The sequence below is a fragment of the Bubalus bubalis genome, chromosome 23 (genome assembly GCF_019923935.1).
Source record: "Bubalus bubalis isolate 160015118507 breed Murrah chromosome 23, NDDB_SH_1, whole genome shotgun sequence".
Taxonomy (NCBI): Eukaryota; Metazoa; Chordata; class Mammalia; order Artiodactyla; family Bovidae; genus Bubalus; species Bubalus bubalis.
Genome location: NC_059179.1, coordinates 26,008,424 through 26,031,879, shown reverse-complemented (window position 1 = coordinate 26,031,879; position 23,456 = coordinate 26,008,424). Strand labels below are relative to the sequence as shown.

The following is a 23,456-nucleotide window of genomic DNA, read 5'->3' as shown; positions in this document are numbered from 1 at the left end:
TTAATCACTGTGTAATTCCCACATGAAAGCTGAGGCAGACTGAGGCTGTTGTCCCTAACTCTTATCTCGCTGTACGTGCCTTAATATCACAGCTGCTATTCATCACCGTAATTACCTATTTATCTAAATGGATGGATATTGTAGCTTCCAAATATAGTTCACACATGCCACTTGCTATTTCAGAATAAAGAGGTCTTGTAAAAGTGATGTATGCATTGAGAAGCTGAATTTATATCTGGCCGATTTCAATATGCAGCCCTGTAATGCAAGGATCCACTTCATTTCCAGAGAAACTGACCATGATGGCATCTGTGCAGCCCTTGGTGGACTGTGCCCAACGTGGGATGGGGTGGCAGCTAGGTGAGTGGCAGAGGGACTTGGAAGACGTCTGTACATTGATTAATTTGAAAGGGAGCAAATGTGTTTGATTCCTGTTGGCTTTTAGCAGCTCCTTTCTCATTTATTTCTAACTCATCACAGGAAGGCATGGGAAGGTAAAGCAAAGCCCAGTCAAGTAAGACCCCAGCAAGAGCAGGGAGTGAGAGAAGGAGACATGGGACCACTTCCGCCTTCATTCTAGGCAGGTATGCAGATCATAAGAGCTATATGCCATTTGATAAAGGCAGTAAATCATGATCCCTTTGGGGAACGCTGCTTCCTTAGTCAAAGCAAGATGAGGGAATCCATCTCTCTCCAAAGACACACGTTTAAAAGCAGTTCATTTTCTTCCTAGAAGCAGAACTTCTGTTGACCAGGCTCTTTCAAGACAGGAAGCACATTTTTGAGAAATAGACAGGGAAACTCAAATCCTTCTCTTCATCCCCCACAAAACCCCCACCCCATCTCTCTTTGCCAGGACAACTCATTAGCTGGGAAACATGAGCAAGTTACAAGAATGGCAACTCTTGGAATGAATGATTTCAGGAGTGCTTTTCTCTCCTGTGTGGCTAAATGTGCCAGGGTTTGTGCATTTGTGTTTATTCTGGGTAAAGCTGATTGCTCTCCAAAGCCCTGGTGCCAGACAATGAGTGACAGGTTGATGGACAAATAGGAAAGGGTTCAGTCTACCTTTTGGGCTAGAAATGCTTTGTGTTCCCTTAGAGGGTGGTGCAGGAGAGTGTCCTAGCCAAGGTTTCTTTCACTTACTTGTTCCAGGTCCCCTTCATTGCCTTTCCTCCTCTCTGTCAAGTTCTTGGGGGGAAGAATGAAGAGCTCTGCAGAAGTGGGGAGGCCAGGGAACACAGCAATGAGGATCTGGTCTTCCGGGACACTGGTTACCTGCAAAGACGTTTTGACTGAAGAGTGGGGTCCTGGAGGATCCAGCCTTCCCCAAGTCAATAACACGGATATTGACTATGCATATTTAATACAGCATTTAAGGCACAGTTTCCAATATACATTCAGGCTTTCCTTTTGCTTTCCCTAGAACTGCTAAGCAGAGAATTAGTTTCTCTACCTCCTCTGCTCTTACATACACCTTTCATGAAACTGAAATACTACTATGAATGATCTGCAAAGTATTGTTTGCTGGCAACATTGGCAAAAGCTCCTCCCATATTTTCCATTTTTTCTACACTAAGAAGACTAGAGCTTCTGGCTAAAACATGAACAGACGGGCTGCAAATGAAGAATAAGAAGTTATAAACAAACACGGGAAAATGCAAATTTAAAAAAGAGCAAAGCAGTTCTTGTTTCCACTTACTAAAGCAGGATTTTTTATTAAGTTAAAATAGCTAATATTGGTGCAGCTTCAATTAAGAGGTTTCCTCAACTGTTGCTGGCAGCACTAAAAATTGATACATGTTGCCAATTTATTTTTCAAAAGGCTTACTGTAAAGTCATAAACATATTCAGACCCTTCATTCAGAAACTGTAACTTGGAGTGTTTGTCCTAAAGAAATAATCCAAAATATAGGAAAAGCCATTTGGAGGAAGAAACATTCATAACATTACTTATAATATCAAATAAATGGGAAAATATTAAATATTTTTAAAAGTTAAGTAAATAATGTTTATGCTACCATAAAGATGATAATTAGCACAGTGAGACAACATGGAAAAATGCTTAATGAGAGCTGTATTCTGATCTAGTTCTTTACATTTCCTTGGCTACAACTCTATAAAAATAAAAATGTATACACATGACAAATAAAACAAGACACTAAAAGTTGAGTTAAGATGCTGAAATTTTAAATGAATTTTTCTATTCCTGAGGGTTTAGTAACAGGATTGTATTGCTTTTTGATAAAAACTAAATGTAAGCTTCCATCTGAAGGTAAAATCCTCAGGAAAATAAAACTCTGAATTCTTCTCTGTAAAGAGTAGTCCTATTCTTTCCTATGTGCGTCCTGAAAGTCTTTTATCCAGAACTAATCTTTTGTCAATTCAGATATGATATCAGTTCCCTTCAGTTCAGTCGCTCAGTCGTGTCCAACTCTTTGCGACCCCACGAATCACAGCACGCCAGGCCTCCCTGTCCATCACCAACTCCCAGAGTTCACTTAGACTCACATCCATTGAGTCAGTGATGCCATCCAGCCATCTTATCCTCTGTCGTCCCCTTCTCCTCTTGCCCCCAATCCCTCCCAGCATCAGAGTCTTTTCCAATGAGTCAACTCTTCACATGAGGTGGCCAAAGTACTGGAGTTTCAGCTTTAGCATCATTCCTTCCAAAGAAATCCCAGGGCTGATCTCCTTCAGAATGGACTGGTTGGATCTCCTTTCAGTCCAAGGGACTCTCAAGGATCTTCTCCAACACCACAGTTCAAAAGCATCAATTCTTCGGTTCTCAGCCTTCTTCACAGTCCAACTCTCACATACAGTTTTAGACTTGGCAGAAATACCCATCTCCTAGAAGTCTCCCCTGACTATCTCACCTTCAATGACCTATTCCATGTCAGCCTCTTGCTCCTAGCACTTCAGATTTCCACGAAAGGAGTTTAGATCATGCCCACAGTAAGGTATGCCTATCTACAGTCTTTTCTCTAATAGGTTCTTATTGTATGTCTGCCCAGATATTCGGAGGAGGGGGGATGGTCTCTATGGCTACCTCACTGTTCCAAATGATGCCTGACAGTGAGGAAAGAATAAATAAACACTGGACTGAATATAAGTGGAGGGGCTGTCTTCCATTAGCTCAGCTCCGATTCGTATTTGGAACTAGAGACTAGCGTTAATTCTCAGGGATGTGATGAAGGAAAGAGAGTGCCATCCTGCAGAGAACTAGTGAGTGGCAGTCAGAAGTCTGGAAAGCCCCCCAAAGTGGGAAGGCATCTCCAGGGAGCTCGACAAGGTTTTGCCAGATGCCTCAGTCCCCTGCTGGGAGGCAAGATGGATTTATTCTAACTAGGCAGGGGAAGTAATTCTCGGAGAACAGACTGAGGTCAGAAAATCACCCAGTGGAGAAAATGGGATAAGCCCAGGAGTGTCCTGGCAGGTGTGACCCCGTGTCCCAGGGAAGAATGGTCACAGGGTGCATCACTCGGTTAGGGAATGTGGAAGGAACTAACTCCAATCATACAAATCCAGCACAATCCTAGATGTCTCATAGTCAAAGGCATACAAGATCAATTTCATTTTCATCCCTCTCTTTGAGCAAGTTTTTGTAAACAGATATGAAGTATGGTTCTTATAGACAGCTCCTCACAGGAATGCTCATATATTATTATCTTTTATCTGTTTTTCCTCTCTGGCAGCTTCTTTTCCATGTCCTTCCCTGGATCTTTCTCCTTTGCCTTGCAGAGCATTAGCATCCATCTCTGCCCTGCTCCCTCTCCCTTTCAGGGTGGTTGCGGGGAGGGGGCAGACTTAAAGACCTCCATGGCCTCAGTTGCAGCCTCACTACCTCCTACAGAAACCTCACTTGATCTCCAATCATATCTTTAACTCTCTTGGTTATCTTTACCCAGTTGTTTCTCAGATACTCCAGACTCATATAAAAGACCAAATCATCATTGTTCCCCAAGTATGTTTCTCCTACACAGTTGCCATCTTGATCAATGGCAAGGAAAATCCTCTCCTGCCTACTCTTATAATCAGAAAGCTTCTCCTTCTCTCTCATTCACAGTACATTTTATTAGTCACCAGTTCTATTTCTCAACAGGTTAAGTTAGCCTTTGGATCTTTCCTTTTCAGGATTTTATTATTACATCTGGTTTAGACAAGTGCAGTAGTCTTTTAACAGGTCATCTCCTGTGAAATCATCCCCTACCCTATTCACTTCCCACCTCTAGAGACCATCCTCTGTATTACCACAAGATTGGGTGTCTGAAATATAAAGCCACTAATCCCATCACGATAAAACCTGAGACTGTGAGCCATGTGGCAGAGCAGTTCTCCTGAGTTCCCTTACCCTACTGCTCTCCACCCAGGCACCACTTCCCAATAAAATCTCTTGCTTTGTTAGCAAAATAAAAAAGTACTTTTTTAATCTAAATAATAAAGAAAGAACACATTTCACACTTCTCAGAACCTACAGGAAGTATGTCAAAACCCCTTTTAGCTGCTTAGACCTTTCACAAAATGATCAATCCATCCCAGCATAACATCAGTCACACCTGCCCTTATAACTTATAGATTGGCTAAAATAAACTGTCATTTATCAAATATGCTGTACTTACCATAGACCATGGCTTTGCACATGCCTTCATTGTACCTGAGAGACATCATCCTGTCTCTGTTAACTACCGTTTATCCTTTAAAACAGAGTTCAAGTATTCCCTCCAAAGACGATTCCACTAGTTCACAAGTATTTACTGAATCACAAATATGTGTCAAGCCTGAACTTTTCTAGATAGAGTGAATTGCACTTTTTTCCATGCTCCTTTGAAATGCTGGCCATGCCTCTCTCATAGAACTAGTTGCACATTAGACTTAAATTTGAATTGACCATGTTTTATCCATCATTATACTCTAGTGCCTAGGTCTGAGCAAATGGTTAACAAAACCATTTCAACTTGCTCTAAGGAAAATATGCTGTTGTCGTTCAGTTGCCAAGTCATGTCTGACTCTTTGTGACGCCACAGACAGCAGAATGCCAGGCTTGGTGCCAACTATCACCCTAGAGTCTGCTGGCATGCTCTAATTCCTAGCTTGTCACCTTCTGACTGCGACATATGGTCAATGGAAATCCTGAAGTCTGATTGTCTGGTTAAAAAACAACAACAAAAGGGAGGGGATATATGTATACCTATGGCTGATTCATATTGAGGTTTGACAGAAAACAACAAAAGTCTGTAAAGCAATTATCCTTCAATTAAAAAACAAATAAATTTTTTAAAAAACAGCAACAAAAACAACAAACAAACAAAAGCTCTCTAAACTTTGGTGGGCCAAACGAGTGAGTGACATTAGTATATACTTAAGCAGTGGTCCATCAATCATTTTATTAAAGGGCTCAATCTCCTGTCTTAGAAAAATGTAGGAGAAAGATGGTGCCAATTTCCCATCCTCAAACATGGATTAATTGTCTTTATCTCTCTCTTCTGAATCTCTCCATCTTTCTTTTCCATCCTTCATTTCCTCTACCCTTCTCTCTCTTTTTACAGAGCAATAATCTTTATTTAACTGTAGAATGGTGGTCTGAATCCATGAAAATGCCTCCGGGACCACACCATCTGGTTCTTTATTCAAGAAGATTTAAGCAAAGATAAAGTCAACTTACTTTCACCAGAGCCCGCTTGATCACATTGGCAATATCTTGCCTCCACTCTGGAATGTCAGGATTGTGGTAATCCAGATTAGGAGAGAAAGATAAGAGCTGGGACTGGAAGTATTCTGCAAGGAGAGAGCATGTGTGAGTGAGGCTGAGAGAGGCTGCGATAAGGTGGGGAGACTCCACCATCTTTGTGCTTTAGGAAAAGGGCTTCCATGCGGCCTCATGTCTAATTCTGTCTTTTCAGCCTGTCTCTTGGCTTCTAAATGAAGTGGGATTTGGTGACTGGAAGTCACCTACTGGAAGTAGTTTTGTGCTCCTACCACTTTTTTTTTTTAATCTTAAGAATTTCTTCTTGTAAATAAACATCCAAAATGCAAGATAATTGTGAAACTCAGGGAAAAGGAGACTTTTGCTGCTACAGGTAGTCATGCAGAGGCAACAATAAAGCATTAATAAATTGAGCTAGATTAGAATGGAGCTTTTTCTTGTTCCATGGATACTGCTGTATCTAGGCTGTGGGTAACATTTGGTTTCTTGATCTGATTGGTAGATACACAGGTCTGTCCACTTTGTGGTAATTCATGAAGCTGAAACATTATCTGTGTTGTGTACTTCTCTGTATTTTAATTTTTTAATTGAAGTATGGTTGATTTACAATGTTGCGCTCATTTATGCTGTACAGCAAAGTGACCCAGTTTTATACGGATATACATTCTTTTTTTATATTCTTTTCCATTATGGTTTATCCTAGGAGACTGGATATAGTTCCCTATGCTATACAGTAGGACCTTATTGTCTATCCCTTCAAAATGTAATAGTTTACATCTACAAACCCCAAACTCCCAGTTGCACTCCAATAAAAATGTTTAAAGTCTTCCAGGTGCCCAATGAGAGAGCCTGAACCTCAAGTTTGCAGAGTTGTAGGAAAAGGCACTCATCTGGGGTGAAGTGGAAGATATAAACTGAGTCAAAGTTTATAGTTTAAAGTTTATAGTTTAAAGTCACATACCTTAGTATAACTTTCCAGAAAATCCTGTTTTCTAGGATTTTCTTTTGGCTTTCTTTTTTTCTATAGTGGCTGTTTTTAGGGTTTGAGGGAGGTTCACTGAATGGTGATAAAAGCACAGTTTGATTGAAAATTAACTTAATAATTAAGAATGGTCCTCCAGGATAGAGAACAGAATGGTGATTCTGTTTACCACTCTCCTGCCTTGTTTTATCCTTATATTCTTAGCCTTATTCTTATCCTTTGCAGCAAAAGATGTTAGAGTCTCCAACAACAAACAAAACACATCGGTTATGTATAGTTCATCTCAGTACTTAAGCTATGAGTTCCTCAAGAGCAGGTACTGTAACTTCTCCAGCTTTTGAAATTACTGGTTCACACCTCACAAAGAATGGATGCTACCTGTGTGTTATAGATACCTTGGCGGTTCAACAGATCAAGATGCTTCAATGATAGTCTTTTTAGCTCAGCATCTCTTCAACTTATGGTTTATCCCTGTCTAATGAGACCATCAGGTTATGATGCAGACATATCACGGAAGACAAACAATGCTTATCTGTACCTACTTCTCTAACAATCTCAGTATCTACTCAAGGACAAGTAAAGAAGTACCTTTAGATACCTTTTGTGGACCTACATAATTTTCCCACGGCCTGGGCAATTTCCAAAGCAGTCAGTGAATGCCACTCGGGTGGCTGGAGGGGATCACTGGGCAGAAAGGGGCATCACAGGGCTTACCGTGAACAGCGATATCTTTTGTGTCCTGGATGAGGGCATTCCCAGCAGCCACCTGGACAGTGATGGTATTAGTTCCCTCTGCTAGGAACGTGAAGGAAATGCTGCTGTCCAAGGTGATGAGGGGCTAAAAGAGAGAAGCCGAAACACTTACTTAGTCCTTTATGGGAATATCAGACTCCCTCCTTTCCTGTAAATCTCAGACTGTCACCAATCTGCATAGCATTTGCATATCCCCAAGGGATCCTAACTTGAAGAAGGAAGAAAAAAATTGCACAGCTTTCTAAATTATATAGCTAGTATCCAGGAAGCATGTTAATATACTTGAAATACACTGTAAAATGCTAATTCTAAGAGACAAAGATAAGACTGGGCACCATGGATTTTGTCCATCATTCTGTTACTTCTCCTGGGGCAAAGTAGAAGCACCTTTTGTAATCTATTTCTAGTGACTCTGGGAATAGGTGATCACTTTCTCTTTTCCTCTAATGTTTTGTGCAACTTATATTTTCATCATGTATTCCATTGGGCTGCAAGATTTCTCAGAGAAGTGACCATATTTTATTTCTTTCTGAATCACCTACCTGCCTTTGGCATGTTGTCTTACATCTAGCAGAATCTATATATAAGTTGTATATACAGTCGTATTATTGACATTTTGTTTTATCATATCTATGTGTTCCATTGCAAGGCATTTCTAACAATTTAAATAAGCTGGGAAACAGAGAAACATGCATATCTGTGCTCACTTTTTAATCTTTTTTTCTTTTTCTGTCTTCCCCTGATCATAACAGATAGGACTTGCCAAAGATAAAGAGAGAAAGATAATAAGCACATGCTTTCCCTTAGAAATTAGGATCTCAGTAGAAGCAAGGGTTTATTGGAGAGAAGAGAATGCAGATTCTGAGATTAAAGTGTCATTATTCAGTGGTTATCTTGAGGCCCATGTCCTCTCAAGTTATCTGGTGTTTGCAAGGTAAGGCTTTTCTAAGGCAGCTCATGAATAGATGTCACAAGTGCGGATGAGCAGACCCCATCTCCTCTCTGTGGGTTGGATGACAATAGGCTAGAGCAGTGATGTCACCAGTTGTGAGGATGCATACACTTGGCTTTTAAGAGTGTGGATATCAGCCAGAGTTCACACAGCACATCTGTGCGCCTGGATGCTGCAGAGGCTCAGAGATGCAGCATTCAGACTACAGCGTCCCTTCTGCAAAACTGAAGTCCCTTTCTAGCTCAGAATTTTCACCTGGGCCTCTGAAACAATAATTTGATTTCTTGGCTTTAAAATTCTATTGCTCTATTTTATGACCAAACTGATGGCTGGAGTCGGACAGGATTAGACATTGCTCTAAGCTTCCTGACACCCTTTCTTCTCTGTTTGCTAAATGAAAGAAGGAAGTGGGTGTGGAAAGAGTTATACTCTTTTTTATTAACTAAGAGTAAGCCCAGAGTCCAAGCATGCTTCCTCATACTTATGGTTCTGTGATGATATGCACAAGGATGTGAACTCATTAATTAAACCACAAATGAGGCACAAGTAGTTCTGTGATGGACATCAACTCCAACAGACCAATGGTGGCTGTTCAGTGTCCTGTGCTGAGAAGTAAAGTCAGGCTTAACACGGCAATATTGGCCATGGACATGGAATAAAGGAAAGCTGTGTGCCACTGAGAGGCCATTGTTGGTGTAACAAGAACAGAGACTTGAAACTCTGGCTCTGTTACTATTTTAATGAATAACCTTGGGAAAAGTCTGTCCCCACTGTGGGCCTTAGCTTAAAGTTGTAAGGACTTATTCAGCAATAAGAACACACAGAATTAATGAATGGCTTTCGGCTAATTTTCTAGTTCCTACTAGTCAACCCATTAGGGCTTGTCTGTCAGAATGCCTTCAACTGTTTCATTACCTTAGTCATATTCTTTGGAAGGAAAATGAAATTCATCTGTATACCCAACAGAATGACAAAAATTTCTTTAAAAATAATGACAAATATTGTTGAGGATGTGGAGCAACTAGAACTCTCATACATTTTTGATGGGATGTACAATGGTGCAACTATGTAGGAAAAAGTTCACTTTTATAAGAAACTAATAATTTTTCCAAGATAATCATGCTATTTTATATTTATAGCTTAGCAATTGCAGTCTGGGAAATTTAGTCAAGATAAAAGAAAACATGTATCCACAAACAGAAGAAAATGCTCATAGCAGTTGCATTCATAGTAGTCAAAAACTGAAACGAACCTAGAAGAATTTATCAATAGGAAAATGAATAAACAAGCCCAAGTGCATGCATTCAACAAAATAAAAAATCAAATATTGATATACATAACAGTATGGATGAGTCTCAAAACCATGCTGCTGCTGCTAAGTTGCTTCAGTCATGTCCGACTCTGTGCAACCCCTTAGACGGCAACCCATCAGGCTCCACCATCCCTGGGATTTTCCAGGCAAGAACACTGGAGTGGGTTACCATTTCCTTCTCCAATGCAGGAAAGTGAAAAGTGAAAGTGAAGTTGCTCAGTTGTGTCCGACTCTTAGCGACCCCATGGACTGCAGCCTACGAGGCTCCTCCGTCCATGGGATTTTCCAGGCAAGAGTACTGGAGTAGGGTGCCATTGCCTTCTCAAAACCATAAGAAGTGAAAGAAACCTTATATAAAAGAATTCATATGGTATGAATATGAAGTTCTATTAATAGAAAAGATAGATCTAATTCATGATGGGAAAAAATAGTGGTTGGTTCTGGGGTTTGAGGTGGGAATTTACTGAGAAGGGATATGGAGAACTTTTGGAAGCAATGCTAATAATATATATCTTGATAGGAGTTTAGGTTATAAGTATGTGTATTTCTCAGAACTCAGGAAGTACAGACTTCAGATCTGTCCATTTTGTGATTGATACATTTCATACCTCCATGGAGGAAAAAATGTAAACAAGTAAAGAATGATTTGTAGCCTGAAGCATTTAGGATAAAGTATATAGCTGTCTGAAATTTATTCTAAAATGAATTTTAAAAAATTAAGATCAGTTGATTGCTGGATAGAAGGATGGACAGATAAATAGACATGATAAAACAAGCAAAGTAGATGTTAATATAGACTATGTGTTAATGATAGACTAAGGATGGACAGATAAATAGACATGATAAAACAAGCAGAGTAGATGTTAATATATATTGTCCATGGGATTCTCCAGGCAAGAATACTGGAGTGGGTTGCCATGCCCTTCTCCAATGATAGACTACAGGTGGTAGGTATATGGATATTCACTGTAAAATTATTTCATTTTTTAATTTGTGTTTGAAGTTTTTAATAATAAAATGTTGGGAGAGAAACAAAACAGCAAAGGAATAACTGATGTGTTTTTAGTTTCTCTTGCTTCCATAAATTGTTCTCTCTGACCATAACTATATCACATTACCCTTCTGTTTTGGTTACTGCCCTCAGCTATCTCTAATCTCTTCCCACCTCTCACCATCAGGATCCTTTCTCCCCTAATGGTGTTCTCTTCAAGGAATCTGGCTACCCACTCCAGTATTCTGGCCTGGAGAATTCCATGGACTGTATAGTCTATGGGGTCACAAAGGGTCAGACACGACTGAGTTACTTTCACTTTTTTTTAAAGGAATCTGCACTACTCCCACATCATCCTCAGCACTCAGGGGTCTACGTGGTCCCCACTCTTCTTTCTCTGCACACTCTTCTTGTCTTAGACTGGGCTGGGCAACCTGAAAGGAGAGGGATTCCTCCCGCTCCAGCAGATCTGACTTTCTCCTCTCTGGCTGCTTTCCTAGCAGATCCAGGAACCAAGCAAGGAAATGCCAGCTGAGGTGGGAGGGAGCATGCCATCCCACCAGCCAGTCAGGGCTCTGAGCCACAGCAAACTGTGTCAAATGAGCACACTTGGCCTCCAGGGCAGCAGACCACAGGCTTCCATGCTAGAGAGATGGCAGAAGCTAATTTTGTTTTTCAAATTGCTTTTGTTTTTCATCAGCTATTATAGCATCATGGCTGATTTCACCTCCCTTGCAAAGCTGGAACACTCCACGGAATTCTTGAGTTCTTCACTGGCCACCCATGTCTAGTGCACAACACTAAATTAAATCAAGTATTTTAAGGTTCATTTACTAAATCTATTAGGCAAGCAGACACATTTATTAAGCCAGACCTCTGTTAATCCCAGCAAATTGGCCTTTTAGAGCCCCACAAATCCAACATGCGGCCAATTGACTTCTCTGTGTTTTGTCCAAGCTGCACGGGCAGCCCACGGCAAGGCTCATGGCCTGCATAGGCTGTGGGTTACATCCCTGCCCACAAAGAGTCCCTTATGTGCAACAGGTCACATCCTATCCAGTAAACCCAGCAAGACATCAGCAAAGCTCTTGAACGACTACATAGTTAGAAGATATCCCCCTGAATAATGGATCTGGGAGCTTCACGGAAATGTGTGGATGCAGCCTACACCATTTTCCCAAACACAGTAAATCAACATAGAATATTATCAAATGTCCACAGTTTAAATGTATACCCTGATAAAAACTTGCCATTCCCAAATTAGACAGACTATGCAATCACTACGCTTATCTCCCTTAAAAGTTTTAGCAGATTCCACAATAACATGTGCATGTATGTTTAGTTGCTTCAGTCAGCTCTGACTTTGTGCAATTCTATGGACTGCAGCTGGCCAGGCTCCTCTGCCCATGGGACCATCCAGGGAAGAATTCTGGAGTAGGCTGCCATGCCCTCCTCCACGGGATCTTTCCAACCCAGGGATCGAACCCACTTTTCTTAAGTCTCCTGCACTGGCAGGGGGGTTCTTTACCACTGAGCCACCTGGAAAGCCCACTCTCTTACAATATCCTCTTCTAAATATGAATTTCTATGACAAAATAAAATGTATTCATTTATGTCATTTAAAGCCATTGGTCACCTATCCACTCCAGTTTTAGTTGTTATGCAATTCATCCCAAATGAATCCCACTTTGGTAGACTCAATCTACACAGAACAAAAACATACCCAAAGCCTTACCACTGCATACAAATCCCTTCCCCCCTTTCTGCCCCAATTCTATTGCTCCTTCAATGCCAGCTTAGGACCAGCTCCATACACGACTTGCTCTAAGACCAAGAAGCCCTGCATCCATCACCCCCTAAGCTGCTTGGCTGGGCCAATAATGTTATATTCCTATTACCATAGCTTATAGTATCTATTCTCGGATGTTAACCTCATATTTTCAAATAGAGGACTTTACCGTCTGAGCCTCAAATAGAGGCTCAGACGGTAAAGCATCTGCCTATAATGCGGGAGACCCGGGTTCGATCCCTAGGTCAGGAAGATCTCCTGGAGAAGGAAATGGCAACCCACTCCAGTATTCTTGCCTGTAAAATCCCATGGACGGAGGAGCCTGGTAAGCTACAGTCCATGGGGTTGCAAAGAGTCAGACACGAATGAGCGACTTCACTCACTAAGGGGAACAAATGAAATTTATACTGTTTTTGTGTTCCTCATAACAGCTAGCACAAAATACAAGTTCTTGAGAAAGATTCATGGAACTCCTGATATAATTTCACATCTGCTAATAGGTTTGAAGGTATACGGGCCTACAGTTGGATTTTAGGAACACTGGATCTCTTCCTTTATGCATACATCATCACACTTGAGCACCAATAACTGTGTGTGTATTCACTGTGCCTTCTTATCAGAAATGTACTTTCCCTGAAGGTAGAGACAAAGTGCTCTTCTATTCCTAAGGGCACCAAACAGAAGGTTGACTATAAATATTTGGGGGGATGTCAACTGATTCTTTTTTAAATAAAATTTTATTTATTTATTTATTTGGCCTTACGCCAGGCCTTAGTTGTGGCATGTGAACTCTTGGTTGTACATAAGAGATCTAGTTTCCCAACCAGGGATAGAACCCAGGTTCTCTGCATTGGGAAAGAGGAGTCTTAGCCACTGAACCATGAGGGAAGACCCTCAACTGATTCTTACTGGGAGGTTGACTTAATTCAACCACTGGGGTGAAACTGTCCAATTCACCTGGTCACAACACACAGATATACACACACAAGCCAATTTCTCTTTCATCAGTGATATTCTGATGACTAAATACAATAATGTATATAAAGACAATAGTAGAAATAAATGCTCAAAATTAATATCTGCCCCTTTCACAGATCAGTTTGTTTATCAAAGGCAGCCAACTAGCTCGATACTCAGAGCACTCAACAACCACCCGAAGAAACTCATTTGCCAGGAAAAATCTCACTGGATCAACTTTTCAACACTATGGCCACCTTAATGTGTTTCTGTCTTGATGCCGGCAAAAGCACTGAAAATACACCTTTTTTAACTAGCAGAATAACCATGCTTAGAAGTGGGAGAGAAATCTGTGGAACCATGTCAGATTTGCCCCCCAAGAGGTATATCCCACTGATACAAAGGATAAGCACAACAGTGACTGATATATTCAAGTGCTTAGATAGGTTCTAAGCACTTAAGTACCTTTCCTTATTAATCTTCAAAGCAATATTAGAATATAGTCTCTGCTAGCCTTACTTAACTGAGGCACAGAGCAATTACCTGATTTGATCAAAGACATAGAACAAAGAAGAACCTGTATTGGGACTTGTCTCATTTCAATATCACTCTGTTTGAATGCCTCTAATGTACTCTCATTCTCTTGGTTCTTTGGAAACAAAAACCAACCAGTAGAATCTTTGATATCTAAGTATTTTTACAACACTTTATGCTCATTATAGGTGGAATTCTTAACCAAAGGAATACTTCAGGTCATTGTCATTAAAAAAACAAAACAATAATGGCTTTCTGCAATTTTAAAATTTCCCCTTCATAATATGGCACAATATAAATTAGAGAGGCAGATAATTTCAAATAATAACTCAGTGATGTTCATGGATTTGATGTTTTTATCCTTGACTTAGAGAAAAGTACATTGAGCTTCAAACTAACACAGATGATTATCTGAGAAATAGAAACGACTCTCTAATCACACTATCCACTTCTCCATTGATCAAATATTTATTAGACACTGCCTGGTATTTCAGGTCACAGAATCAACACACAAAGAAAAAAACTGGTGCCACAGAGAAGCCCTGTCCTCAGTTCCTTGTGGGCAGTTGAGTAAATCATTGGGCTTATGATAGCCAAGAACTGCCCTCTGTACACAGTCATCTCCCTGAAAAGTCCACAGGTGAACAAACACTACAGGAAAAGAACTCCCTGGCTGGACAGCCCAAACCTCACATCCTCTGAGGTGAAATGAACTTAAAGTCCTTCTCTTTCAGGTGTTCTCCTCCCGGAAAACTTTTTCTTTTTATTTCACCATGTTTATGTCTGCTAGTGTTTGAAGCAGAATTTTAGGGTCTATGAGCTGTTGGGCTTCCCTTGTGTCTCAGCTGGTAAAGAATCTGCCTTCAATTTGGGAGACCTGGGTTCGATCCCTGGGTGGGGAAGATCCCCTGGAGAAGGGAATAGCTACACATTCCAGTATTCTGGCCTGCAGAATTCCATGGACTGTATAGTCCATGGGGTTGCAAAGAGTTGGACATGACTGAGTAAATTTCACTTCACTGCACTTCGTGAGCTCCCAGAGACAAACTGAGTGATGCAAAGAAAGCATCCTGGGGCTGGGAATGGTACTGGTATAGACGGGAGTGAGGACACGTGGGTTCTGGCTCAAGAGTGAACCAGATGTTTGCCTTTAGAATGCTCATCTCACATAGGGAGCTTCAAGACTCTAATGTACCAAAGGGGCATCTTATTAACTAACCTCCTTACCTATTGTCCCAGTGAACAATAACACCAGAAATGCAAAAGCATCATAGCCTATACTAAGAAATTAAAAGTACACAGCACAAAGGATACAAACAGAAAATTGTCCTTGGGGTCCCATAAATCTAATTGTCTTTTATCAACCCATCCTAACTGCCATATTTTATACCAAAAAAAAAAAAAAAAAGCATCATTTACTGAGTACCTAATCTATGCCAGGGAAATACAGATTATTTTACTTAGTTTTCACAAAAATCAAGATGACATAAGCATTAGTCTCTCAGTTTTCAGTTGAGTGCTTTAAATGTTAGGTTGAACCACTTGATCAAGCTCACACAAACAACATGCAGCAATGCTAGAAACCTCACCCTTTTCTTTCTGAACCCACAGTACGTATTCTCTCCACCACATAATCAGTTCAGTCACTTAGTCATGTCCTAATCTTTGCGACCCCATGGACCGCAGCACGCCAGGACTTCCTGTCCATCACCAACTCCCAGAGTTTACTCAAACTCTTGTCCATTGAGTCAGTGATGCCATCCAACCATCTTATCCTCTGTCGTCTCCTTCTCCTCCTGCCTTCAATCTTTCCCAGCATCAGGGTCTTTGCCAACAAGTCAGTTTCTCGCATCAGGTGGTCAAAGTATTGGAGTTTCAGTTTCAGCATCAATCCTTCCAATGAATATTCAGGACTGATTTCCTTTAGGATGGACTGATTGGATCTCCTTGCAGTCCAAGGGACTCTCAAGAGTCTTCTCCAACACCACAGATCAAAAGTATCAATTCTTTGGCACTCAGCTTTCTTTATAGTCCAACTCTCACATCCATACATGACCACTGGAAAAACCATTGCTTTTATTGATTGACCTTTGTTGGCAAAGTAATGTCTCTGCTTTTTAATATGCTGTCTAGGTTGGTCACAGCTTTTCTTCCAAGGAGCAAGCATCTTTTAATTTCATGGCTGCAGTCATCATCTGCAGTGATTTTGGAGCCCCAAAAGTGAAGTCCCTCACTGTTTCCATTGTTTCCGCTTCTGTTTGCCATGAAGTGATGGGACCAGATGCCATGATCTTAGTTTTCTGAATGTTGAGTTTTAAGCCAACCTTTTCACTCTCCTCTTTTACTTTCATCAAGAGGCTCTTTAGTTCTTTTCTTTCTGCCATAAGGATGGTGTCATCTGTATATCTGAACTTACTGATATTTCTCCCAGCAATCTTGATTCCAGCTTATGCTTTATCCAGCTCGGCATTTCGCATGATATACTCTGCATATAAGTTAAATCAGCAGGGTACTCCTTTCCCTATTTGGAACCAGTCTGTTGTTTCATGTCCAGTTCTAACTGTTGCTTTCTGATCTGCATACAGATTTCTCAGGAGGCAGGTAAGCTGGTCTGGTATTTCCATGTCTTGAAAATTTTTCCAAGTTTGTTGTGATCCACACAGCCTAGGCTTTAGAGTAGTCAATAAAGCAGAAGTAAATGTTTTCCTGGAACTCTCTTGCTTGTTCGATGATCTTAGCTTTCTTACTAAGCACCATTATATGGCGCTTCTTTTTACTGAGCACCATACAATGCTGCTTCCCTAAACAAAAGCAGGACTCACAATACTGTAAATCAACTCTACTTCAGTAAAAAACATTTTTTACTTGAAAATAAGAGCAGGAATGAATCATATCCTACTCTTATCATGCAAGAGCTGAAGTTCTATTTGTTCATCTCAAACAAACAAACAAACAAAACTGGCATTGTTCCATTCCTTTTAAAAAGGAATTATTACATGGCAACTGAGTATTTATTTTTTGTACAGTTCTTCTGTGTATTCTTGCCACCTCTTCTTAATATCTTCTGCTTCTGTTAGGTCCATCCAATTTCTGTCCTTTATTGTGCTCATCTTTGCATGAAATGTTCCCTTGGTATCTCTAATTTTCTTGAACAGATTTCTAGTCTTTCCCATTCTATTGTTTTCCTCTATTTCTTTGCATTGATCACTGAGGAAGGCTTTCTTATCTCTCCTTGCTATTGTTTGTAACTCTGCATTCAAATGGGTATATCTTTTCTTCCCTCCTTTGCCTTTTGCTTCTCTTCTTTTCACAGCTATTTGTAAGGCCTCCTCAGACAACCATTTTGCCTTTGTGCATCTTATTCATTATGCCACAGCCTTTGACTGGGTGGATCACAACAAATTGTGGAAAGTTTTTAAAGAGATGGGAATACCAGACCACCTGACCTGCCTCCTGAGAAATCTGTATGTAGGTCGACAAGCAACAGTTAGAACTGGACATGGAACTACAGACTGGTATCAGGAAAGGAGTATGTCAAGGCTATATGCTGTCACCCAGCTTATTTAACTTATATGCAGAGTACATCATGTGAAATGCCAGGCTGGATGAAGCACAAGCTGGAATCAAGATTTTCAGGAGTAATATCAATAACCTCAGATATGCAGATGACACCACCCTGATGGCAGAAAGCGAAAAAGAACCTCTTGATAAAAGTGAAAGAAGAGAGTGAAAAAGTTGGCTTAAAACTCAACATTCAGAAAACTAAGATCATAATCACTTCATGGTAAATACATGGGGGAACAATGGAAACAGTGACAGACTTTATTTTTGGGGGCTCCAAAATCACTGCAGACAGTGACTGCAGCCATGAAATTAAAAGACACTTGCTCCTTGGAAGAAAAGCTATGACCAACTTAGACACCATATTAAAAAGCAGAGACATTATATTGCCAACAAAGGTCCATCTAGTCAAAGCTATAGTTTTTCCAGGAGTCACGTATGGATGAGAGAGTTGGACTATAAAGAAAGCTGAGTGCCAAAGAATTGATGCTTTTGAACTGTGGTGTTGGAGAAGACTCTTAAGAGTCCCTTGGATTGCAAGGAGATCCAATCAGTTCATCCCAAAGGAAATCAGTCCTGAATATTCATTGGAAGGACCAATGCTAAAGCTGAAACTCCAATACTTTGGACCACCTGATGCGAAGAACTGACTCATTTGAAAAGACCCTGATGCTGGGAAAGATTGAAGGCAGGAGGAGAAAGGGATGATCAAGGATGAGATAGTTGGATGGCATCACTGACTCAATGGACATGAGTTTGAGTAAACTCCGGGAGTTGGTGATGGACAGGGAGGCCTGGTGTGCTACAGTCTATGGGGTCGCAAAGTCAGACACAACAGAGCAACTGAACTGAACTGAAGTGACTTTCTCAATGTGTGTGTGTGTGTGTGTGTGTGTGTGTGTGTATTAGTTGCTCAGTCATGTTCAACTCTTTGCGACCCATGGACTGTAGCCTCCATGTTCCTCTCTGCATGATATTCTCCAGGCAAGAATGTGGGAATGTGTTTCCATGCCCTTCTCCAGAGGATCTTCCCAACCCAGGGATTGAACCAGGGTCACCTGGCATTGCAGGCTGATTATTTACCATTAAATGACTTTCTTGATATTATACACCTAATGCGTAGAAAGGCTAGGATTAAAACAAAACAGAGCAAAATGATTAGAAAAATTGATCAGAAGAGCAAGAACAACCAGGTTTATATAATCTTTTCTTCCTTAGGATATTTGAAGTTCCCCTATTATAGCAATGAACTTGGTGTGGGAAGGTATGTCATATTCATTGACATGGATTCCAAGCTTCATTGAGTATCTGTTATTGCCCACATCCCCCTGTGCTCCCAGCATCAAATAGAAGTTAGAACATGGGATCATCTAAGCAGATCCCAATCAGAAAGGGTCAAATCTAAGCAGATACTAATCGATAAGGGCCAAACCTTTGTACTATTGCCGAACCACCAGAAATACGTAAGAGTCCCCAGTTGGCTGGGCCACACAACTGCACTGATGTTGACCTCCTTATTTCTTATGGCAACAAAGGGGACCCGGAGATGAACATGCTCCACAGGACCTGAGGGAACAAGGAAAGCAATATCAGTGTTTCTATTCCCGAATAAACAAAAGCTCACATTCCCAGATTCTTTATCTTTACCATCACCTATAATAAAACAACAATCGCAAACTCACAGATGTTGAGGGGTGTGTGTGTGTGTGTGTGTGTGCTTGAAATGAAGCACTGCAAACAACAGGGAACTCAATTTGGGCTTCAGATTGAGTGACATCTGAACTTAACTTCCGTCTGATGATCCCACCACAAATGCTTATGAACCTCAAATCTAAGGACAAAGCTAGTTTACTGGACACTTAGCCAAAAAATAGGAAGATAAAGAGCGATCTCTTGCATATCTGCCGCCTAGCCTGTATCGTGATTGGGGGTCGGTGCATTGTATGGAGGGCTCTGCCATTATCCTCAATTGTTAATTGGTTCCATCTTGTTCAACAATCGGCCATTGTGCCTGTCATCTGCAACACTCAGTGGGTGTCACTCAGAAGCTGGCAGGGCTGTATTATGAAAAGGAAAAAGCCTGTCTCCTTAAATTGAAGAGAAATAAATGCCAGGTTCACAAATAATAATAATTTTAAAAGCTGTTTGCCAAAAGATGACCAAACTTTTCTTTTTTGCTCCTCAGAAAACTGATGTAAGCAGTCTCAAGTTCTAAACTAGCAAGTAAGAGAATACATTGGAATCCATTCTATGCACAATGAGTGAGAATTTTAATTTAATTCATTTTCAAAATAACATGAGAGGAGGAAAATGCTGAAGAAAAATGTTAATGAGTCAGCACTGCATTTGTGGGGCAGATTTTTTTTTTTTAACTTTACATAATTGTATTAGTTTTGCCAAATATCAAAGTGAATCCGCCACAGGTATACATGTGTTCCCCATCCTGAACCCTCCTCCCTCCTCCCTCCCCATTCCATCCCTCTGGATCGTCCCAGTGCACCAGCCCCAAGCATCCAGTATCGTGCATCAAACCTGGACTGGCAACTCGTTTCATACATGATATTTTACATGTTTCAATGCCATTCTCCCAAATCTTCCCACCCTCTCCCTCTCCCATTTGTGGGGCAGATATGTTATTTTTTAATTTCGTGGGATTTTCTCCCCAACCCTTACCCCTTTCTTTTTCCTTTTCTTTTTTTTCCCTACCCACTGCCTTTCTTCCCTGTGTTCCCTTCCTCCACTTTTCCCTTTCTTACGCCCTTTCTACTTCACCAGATCCAACTAAAATGTTCTAGTTCTCTGCCCACACTTTGCTGGAACACATTTTCTGGTTTCCAACATGATAATGCTGATGAGCTAAAGTGACTAAAGGTCACAGCTGCAGCAAGGACATCTCTTTATCCTTGGAACCTTGAGTTCGTCTCATGAGTGGGGCATTTTCCAGGCCACCAGGCCTTCACTAATGACATCCTTGGTTATTTTGGAGATGGCTGTTTAAAGGGAAGAAAGCAGAAAGATACTTTTTATTTCTGCTCCTATTTAATTTTGGCTGTATGACCTTTTCTTCTATTTTACATAACTTTGACCCTACACAGGCTGTTACACCGTCCTTTGCCTTCCTTACAGTAATAAGAAGATATGAAGGTGATCTGGGGATATTAAAAGTATCATATAATTAGTTATGGGCTGACACTATTTCCACCACCACCACCACACCATCATGGCTCCTGTTTATCACTGGGTTAAAGTCTCTCTTACAAGAGTGGGCATTATTGTGAATCTCATTCGTACCTCCTGTGTCATAGGTAAATTTATATTGGGAGAAAAGGTGTTTGGACAGGAACTGAGATCAGATGAGGAGATCAGCCAGACCTGCTTGCCACTGTCCAGATGGTATTTTTCTGAACAATCAACAAAGTATTCAAGAATCTGTGTATCTACAGTGCGAAAACACTCTCTGCCTACAGCTCTCTCAGCTGACCCCAGGCATACAGCATTTCAAGATTTCTTCCAACAAATAGTTTCAAACCTGTCACTTCAGATACACATTTGGCTAAAGGCTTAATTATTTTCAACTCGTGAGCCTGTTTAATTATTTTTGTATGGTTTGATTGTGGGCTAGAATTTAAAAAACACAGGTGTGAGAAAATACTGGCTAGTTTTCATTTCTTTACTCAATTTTAGGAGTTTATCTGGTTAAACTCTCTTTGCTGTTTGTGTTTTATTGATCTGTGTGGAAGAGAATACGGCAATGGGAAGGGGTCCCTGGCCAGGCCATGTCCTGGGAGGGAGATGAGAAACCTGGGTCTTACTTTAACACCTCTGAGTCCTTCTTCATGCCCACATTCAGATTTCTCACTCTCCCTGTAATGGGAATGGAGTCCCTTTATCCTCAAGGTCAATGCTTCTGTTTTGTTTTTTAATTGAAGTATAGTTGATTTACAATATTGCATTAGTTTCAGGTATACAGCAAAGTGATTTAGTTATACATACATACCTACCTACATACATAAATATATTCTTTTTTCTATTCTAGGTTATTATAAGATATTGGATAGAATTCCCTGTGTTGTACAGTAAATCCTTGTTGCTTATTTATCTTATATATGGTAGTGTGCATCTGGCATCACATGCTTCTAATTTACCCCCACCCTATTCCCCTTTGGTAACCATAAGTTTGTTTTCTATGTCTGTGAATCTGTTTCTGTCTTGTAAATAAGTTCATTTGTACTATTTTTTAGATAACGCTCCTATTCTTAGCTCTCTCCTTCAAAATGTGCAGAGCCCATCCTGCTGGCCAGCTCATGAGAACCCTGAGCTTTTTCCACATTGCTATGATTCACAGCACTGGAGGGGCTTCTCAGTTTTCTGTTACTCAGACATCTCCACTCATCTAAGACTTACATTGTTGGGCATTTTGATGCCCCCAAATATAAAATGAGACCTCCTTCTCCCTACTGTGCTCAGTCTCTCAGTCTTATTTGACTCCTTGTGACCTTACAGACTATAGCCTGCCAGGCTCCTCTGCCCGTGGAATCTTCCAGGCAAGAATACTGGAGTGGGGTGCCATTTCCTACTCCAGGAGATCTTCCCGATCCAGGGATTGAACCTGCATCTCTTACGTTTCCTGCATTGCCAGGGGAGTTCTTTACCACTAGCGTCACCTGGGAAGCCCTCTTCTTATCAAATTCATGCCAAACACAAAAGGGGTGGAGCATCCATGAATTAGAACACCATCAAACACAGCCACATATATGCCAGTTTCAGGACAAGTAAACATAATCTCAAGGAACACTAAACAGCTTTTTAGAGCAAAGAACCTGAGCCAGAAGCTCCAGGTTTCCACCTACAGATAAACCATGGATTGGAGAGAAGAGAGTTGGGAGGATTCAGAAGGGAATCCAGGAAACTCCTAAAATCCTCACTGTCAAAGAGTGTTCTTTTTAATAAAAATCTAATAATCTGTGTGAGATTGGTTATTATGGGCGGCTAACAGCTACTTTTGTTAGCTAATGGCCCAAGGTGAGGCCAAGAGCAGTTTCCACTATAATAACTGTCTGGTAAATGCAGCCATGATTGATTTGGAGGGAATTATGAGCACGATAAAAGTTTCAAGGAACATTTCCTCCTTCACGCACATAACCCACAATATAAACCTGTTCCTCGTTGTTGTTGTTTTTGCCACTGAAGTACACTGGTCTTTGTGCCCAGCAGACAAGGTCCACTCTTGGGAGAATTAGGAACATGAGTGGGGCAGGTCATTGGAACAGAGGAAAGTAAATTTGTTTTTTAAAAAAACCTGTGTGTCAGATTGGCCCTTTTCTGGCGTAAGGGAACTTGGCTCTCAGTGTATTTCCAGTCAACAGTTAGCTGATAGGACTGGTTCACTCTGCCTAGAATTTTTTTTCTTTTTTAAGCAATGATATGGTTTATTCTAGGGCTTCCCTGGTGGTTCACATGGTAAAGAATCTGCCTGCAATGCAGGAGACCTGGGTTCGATCCCTGGGTCAGGAAGATCCCCTGGAGATGGGAACAGCTACCCATACCAGTATTTTTGCCTGGAGAATTCTGTGGACAGAGGAGCTGGTAGACTACAGTCCATGGAGTAGCAAAGAGTCGGATATGACTGAGAGACTAGGCACACACACAGACATGGTTTATTCTGAAAAAAGTATTTTCCTCAGGAAGTCTGGAAATTTTGTGCATACTAGGCAGAGGATGGCTATTTGATCAGTCCCCAGTAGAAGCCATGGCCACTGAGTTTGCAATGAGCTTTTCTGGTAGACAGCTCTTCATACGCATTGCTCTAACTCATTGCTGGGGAATTATGCATGTTCTGTGGGACTCCATGGGAGAGGACTTTTGGAAGTTTGCACTTTTTTTCCTACAGACTTTGACCCACAGGCCTTTTCTCTTTGTTG

The 23,456-nt window shown here is 40.9% G+C and overlaps 1 protein-coding gene across 2 annotated transcripts in view; it reads right to left on the bottom strand.

Moving 5' to 3' along the window:
* Positions 1-23,456, bottom strand: part of SORCS3 (sortilin related VPS10 domain containing receptor 3) — a 637,309-nt gene that overhangs the window by 13,313 nt on the left and 600,540 nt on the right. For both annotated transcript variants that reach the window (XM_025274418.2, XM_025274419.2), the window contains 4 exons: positions 18,968-19,101; positions 7,401-7,524; positions 5,663-5,775; positions 1,147-1,278 (listed from right to left, as the gene is read on the bottom strand). In XM_025274418.2, coding sequence (XP_025130203.2) covers positions 1,147-1,278; positions 5,663-5,775; positions 7,401-7,524; positions 18,968-19,101 — 503 coding nt within the window. The remainder of the gene's footprint in view (positions 1-1,146; positions 1,279-5,662; positions 5,776-7,400; positions 7,525-18,967; positions 19,102-23,456) is intronic.